The sequence below is a fragment of the Octopus bimaculoides genome, chromosome 1 (genome assembly GCF_001194135.2).
Source record: "Octopus bimaculoides isolate UCB-OBI-ISO-001 chromosome 1, ASM119413v2, whole genome shotgun sequence".
Classification (NCBI taxonomy): domain Eukaryota; kingdom Metazoa; phylum Mollusca; class Cephalopoda; order Octopoda; family Octopodidae; genus Octopus; species Octopus bimaculoides.
This window is the reverse complement of record NC_068981.1, coordinates 10,484,661-10,490,483: the sequence shown is the minus strand read 5'-3', so window position 1 is coordinate 10,490,483 and position 5,823 is coordinate 10,484,661. Positions and strand designations below refer to the sequence as shown.

The 5,823-nt window shown below is 37.4% G+C and overlaps 1 protein-coding gene across 1 annotated transcript in view; it reads right to left on the bottom strand.

Annotated features, from left to right (window-relative positions):
* Positions 1–5,259, bottom strand: part of LOC106873359 (respirasome Complex Assembly Factor 1) — a 7,499-nt gene extending 2,240 nt beyond the window's left edge. The window contains exons 1-2 of the mRNA XM_014920688.2: positions 4,963–5,259; positions 452–555 (exon numbers count right to left, since the gene is read on the bottom strand). Of these exons, the coding sequence (XP_014776174.1) occupies positions 452–555; positions 4,963–5,073 (215 nt within the window). The 5' untranslated portion in view covers positions 5,074–5,259. The remainder of the gene's footprint in view (positions 1–451; positions 556–4,962) is intronic.
* Between the last annotated feature and the right edge of the window lie 564 nt (positions 5,260–5,823).

The following is a 5,823-nucleotide window of genomic DNA, read 5'->3' as shown; positions in this document are numbered from 1 at the left end:
GGCTGCACCAGGCTCCAATCTGATCTGGCAGAGTTTCTACAGCTGGATGCCCTTCCTAACGCCAACCACTCCAAGAGGGCCAGTCATGCGGTACTGGCAATGGCCACGCTCAAAATAGAGTTTTTTTTTACATGCCACCTGCACAGGAACCAGTCCAGCGGCACTGGCAATGACCTCACTTGAATGATTTTCTAACATGCCACCGGCACAAGAAAATCATATATATATATATATATATATATATATATGTATATATATGAGATGCTGTAGACTCTAAGCAAACACTTAGAATAGCAAAGCTTCAATTCCTGGGGAAAGTCAATTGATTAATGTGTTCTGAGAAAAGAGAATTCCTACTGTCTCATTTTCTACCTGGTTGAATTGTGACCGTTTATACCTGATCCAGGAGGTCTATGAGAAAGAGTTCATTAACAAAAAACAATGTGCTTACATTAAAATTCCAAAGATGCCTTTCAAGGGAATAATTCCCCATATAAGTCCAAGAAAGATGCCCAAAATTTGCCGCATCCAGTAAATAACGTCGAGGAATTCATCCTGTAAAATAAAGACATCGAAAATGAATTCTAAACAAGACAACAAAAATAAATAAATAAAATAAAATAGAAGAACGAAACAAAAAAAGAGCAATTTATTGATTGGTCACTGATGTTTTAATTGTTAGGTCTGGAGGAAATGGAAGACCAATGCATGGCCATTGCAAGTCCTCTTGGATTGGTGAGAATGATGTCATTAATGTTCATCTTGAACCTTTTAAAGTCAACATCTGTGAGAAAGATATGAAGAGAAGAGAATGGGGATTCTAGGATGTTGAAGTTTCGGGAAGGAAAAAAAAAAGACTGGGCATAGTGATTAGGGAGAAGTTTGAAGGGGGCAGCATGGATACAAGGATAAATTGAAGAGGAGAGATGGCCTGCGTATATACACACACACACACACAGACATCTGGCTTCTGTCAAAACTCCCCTCATCTTCCCAACACCTACTGTAGGCCCTTCTGCTCTCCCTCACCCACTGCAGGCCCCTCCACTCTTTTCCATGTGCCTATCCGCATACTCTCCATACCCTCGCACATCTTCCTCACCTGCCTTCCAGCCACTCCAATTTCCTTCACCATCACCTGTCTTTTCCACCTTTAAAGATATCCACGCACATTCTGATGGAACATCCCCCTCTGTCCCTTCTGTACTATTCTACTCCCCATCCTCACTGTTCACTGTGGGTAGGCTCCAATATATCTCTAACACCATCTATTTCTCTCTATCTCTCACTGTGATTGTCTCCCTATCTTTCTCACTTCCTTGTCCGACTAGAGTAGCAAAGAATTTCTTCCATAATAAAATACCTATCCCTATCCCGCTATTATACTCTAATCTCTTGCTTGGCACAAACCCACTTCCCTTGGTTCCACTCCTTCTCTCAGCTAAGACTTTGTCTTGCAAGTTACTTGGTGCCTCTGCTGGTGTTGGGGATTGGTGCCACCTAAAAGGCACCAAATGCACTCTGTGAAGTAGCTGGCGTTAGAAAGGGCATCCAGCAGTAGAAACCAAGTCAAAACAGACAATTGGAGCTTGGTGCAACTTCCTGGCCTTGCCAGCTCCTGTCAAATTATCCAACCCATGCCAGCATGGAAAACAGACACTAAATGATGATGATAAAAATGTTTAGAAAGTGGAATAAATTACGTTGCCATGAGAACTACCTACCTCCAGCAGTCAAGCAAAATGACAAAAAAAAAAAAAATCTTTCATTTAATCTGACATTTTGCTTAGTAATTATTAAGACAATTTGAGTTCACAACCCTGGGTAGTTTCTGAGATAGCAAAGCAAACAACAACAGACACCACTACCATCATCATCAAACTCTAGCATTTAAACCGGCTATACCAGGCCATAATATTCTATGTCTACATTCAAACTGGCCAGATCCAGTCACTCACACCTGCCCTACAATGTCATTCCAAAAATATACAATCACATTGCTGAAATTCCAAAGCTACAAGATAATGCATCATTAATTAAAAACAATGTGAATAAATAAGCATTATATTTGACAGAGTAATCTGAATGTGAAAGGGTCCATGTTCCTTGCTGGTATGGATTGAACTATTTGACAGAATCTGGTGGGCCCAAGGACTGCATCATACTCCGGTGTCGGCTTTGGCAGGGTTTCCATGGCTGGATGCCTTTTCTAACACCAAACACTTTACAGAGTGTACTAGAGGCTTTTTGTGTACCACAGCACCAGTGAGGTCGCCATGCAGCTTGCAAGACTATGAACTTTGAGGAAGCAGCTTTATGTTGGGAGACGAGAGGTAAAATTATGAGAGAAGGGACCTATTAAACTCTTGGAGAGGTTGGGATTAGGAAGGGTATCCAGCTGTAGAAAACCATGTCAAATCAGACTGGAGTCTGGCGCAGCTTTCCAGCCCTGGTCAAACCGTCCAACCTATGCCAGTATGGACAACGGACGTTAAATGATGATGATGATGATAGAATGGTAATGTATACTATACACACTGGGCTATGATATATCTATATATATATATATAGAATGGTAGAAAAGGTGATGTATATTATAAACATTGGTGAATAACAGGAGAACCAAAGAAAGATGAAATGAACTGAAAATTGTAACAAAGGAATACAAGAGACAAGAGGGCCTGGAATAAGTGACACCAATAAAAGAATTAAAGAATACTTTAAGAAACAAGCATAATTAATATTATGCTGCAAACCTAATAGAATTTTGGCAGACTTTTAGGACTAAACACGAGAAAAAAATTTTTGCAGATTTATATAATTACAACTTTACTTTGGTTGAAAACTTATAGAATAAAGAATCAATGGTAAGATAATGGTCAATTGATTTGGACTTTGCAAATCACATTGGTGATTACTAAGATACAAAAGACACACCAGAATTTTTCCTTCTACTAAAGACAAATAAATAAATAAACCCAAACAAAACCTACTAGAAAACACTATCATAGGTTAAATTCAAATTACGATAAACGTAAACAAACAAACGAAGTTTGCTTTTAGAAGCGTTGAGATGTCTTTTAGAAAGTTAAAGAAGTGATTTTTAAATTCTCAATCGCAGGATAATGCTAATAATAGAGCCTGGACAGGATAAACTACCCCTATTTTGCAGAAAAAAGTGTCACCTACACTTTTTTTCTGCGAAATAGGGGTAGTTTATCCTGTTCAGGCTATACTATTATAGATGTTATTTTTTTCAGAAATGTATATGAATAATATGGTACCACCAAAGAATGGGGTTTGTAGCAAGTAAGGAGTAGTTAAAACGCGGTTAATGTTGTTGTTTAACCCCGAGTAGCCATCATCGAGCAGGCCTATGATCAAAGGTAAGACTCAAGACCATCCAAATCTTTTTTTTAATGCATATTTGGGACTATACTGTCTAAAGTATTTTTCCTTTCTAAGACAATAGAGTTCGATATGATATTTGGCTACTATTTCTAGGCGGTCTGGCAACCATGAAAAGTCGTTTCTGTCTAGTTCAAGTAGAAACCTTGGTACCGTTTAATCCGAAGTGGGCATACCTACAATCAAAAACATTTCAGCCGTGACCATCCCAACTTTTTATAAGTAAATAAGAATATACTACTTCATGTACCCTTTCCTATTTAAAGGCGGCAGGGCGATTCGGCAATTATTTTTAGAAAGTCGCGCGACCACGAAAAGACTTCCCTGTTGAAACTTAGTTTTTTTAAGAATAAAAGATAAATTAAGATATGCAGAAGTTTATATTATTAATTCTTACGTATTATTAATTCCTACGTACAATGGGTGTTCTATGGGCATTTGTATGCTTAAATGCAACGGATCATCAGAGAACACTTGATTGCATTAAGTTCCAAATTGATAAGCCTTAAAAAGTGGGGTTCATTGGAAATAAGTTTATTATTCATGGCATTTAGATAAATGATGTGTGAGGTGCAGTCGTACAAATATTACGTGGTCGGTAGACCAGCTAGAAATAGTAGCCACTTATTCCTCAAACCGCATACTATCATCTAATATAAAAGGAAATACTGAATAATGCTGTTCGGTGTACACGATATCAGGGGGGGGGACGAGTTGGTTATGATTGTAATACCTTCGATTGCAGGTCTATCGATTAAAGCTATCTAGGGCTAAGCAAACTTTTAATAATAAGGGTAGAAATTGATATTAATCAATTAAAACCAGTGGTTTAGCATATTTAAAAAAATCCGAAGATTAAAATTATATTACATACAAAATTAAGAGGAATGACCAGCAAAAGTGGACTCCTATACGCTAGAAATAGATGCCATCTATTTCTAGCATATAAGAGTCCACTTTTGCTGGTCATTCCTCTTAATTTTGTAGGGCTAAGCAAAGAGTAGCAACAACAAAAAATAATAATAGCAGTAGCCCAAATTCCAACCGATGCATTACTGAATCTTTATAAACGAGCGACCTGTTTGGTAACTTAATAATCGAGGAAAAAAAAAAAATCAATCGATGGTTGTTTAACACTTCACTTCGATCAGAACCCGGTTTCGCTGTCGTTGCGGCATCTTACAATAATATGTAATTAAAATTTCAACGGGGAATAATTTTGAGACAATCGAGGGTTGTATATTAACCTAAAAAAAAAAATATATATATATATGTATATATTTTAACGTAGACTTTGCAGATAATTAAAATAAACAAATGTGTGTGTGTTTTTTTTAATTTCATAATTAATAATTATGAGTTACTAAAAAAAAAAACCGCAATTAGAAGGAAATCTAGAAACGAATATTTTTATCTGTTATTTCGAAGAAAATACTAGATTATTTCACGATTTTATAAATTAATTTCCGCAATGTAAAATATAATATACACACCCCTTTAAGCATAAAGGACTTAAATACTAATTTAAATCCATGAGATTAACAATTTACTAACCTTATCCGGCCACGTTGCTTCTGGAGTAAAAATCTTTGAAAATGTTGATCTTAATGTAATTTCGGAATCTGTCGATTTATTTGCATCTTTTCTTTTTGGAGAAGAAGCCATCTGCTAATTGATAAGATAAAGTCTATACAACAAAATATTTAAAGGTGAAAAATAATTAAATGTATAAAAAGGTTTTCTAAATTCGCTTGAAATGTGTTCTGCTGCATTAATGGAAAATCGGTGTCACAGCAAAATAGTTATTCGTTCATTGTATTTCCCCGGTTATGCGCAGCATACCGCTTCCCCTAGTTTTCTTATCGTTGCCTACTTTTGTCTATACCTACCCACATATATACATACATGCCTGTATGCACGCATGCATACACACCTGCATGTGAAAGTGTATCTTCTTATCTAATTTTCCTTCTTTTTGTCATTCACTTTCTCTAGCGATTCTCTCTCTCTCTTTCTCTCTCTCATGTGTGTGTGTGTGTATGAATATGTATGCATATGTGCAGGAGTGGCTGTGTCATAAGAGGCTTGCTTCCCAACCACATGGTTCCCGGTTCAGTCCCACTGCGTGGCACTTTGGGTTTCTTCTACTGTTTAGCCTCGGGCAGGCCAAAGCCTTCTGAGTAGATTCGGTAGACGGAAACTGAAAGAAGCCCGTCCTAAATGTGTGTGTGTGTGTGTGTTTGTGTGTCTCTGTTTGTCCCCCCCCCTCCACCAACATCGCTTGACAACCCATATTAGTGTGTTTACGTCCTCGAAACATAGCGATTCGGCAAAAGATATGACAGAATAAGTACTTGGCTTACAAAGAATAAGTCCTGGGGTCGATTTGTTCGACTAGAGGTGGTGCTCCAGCAC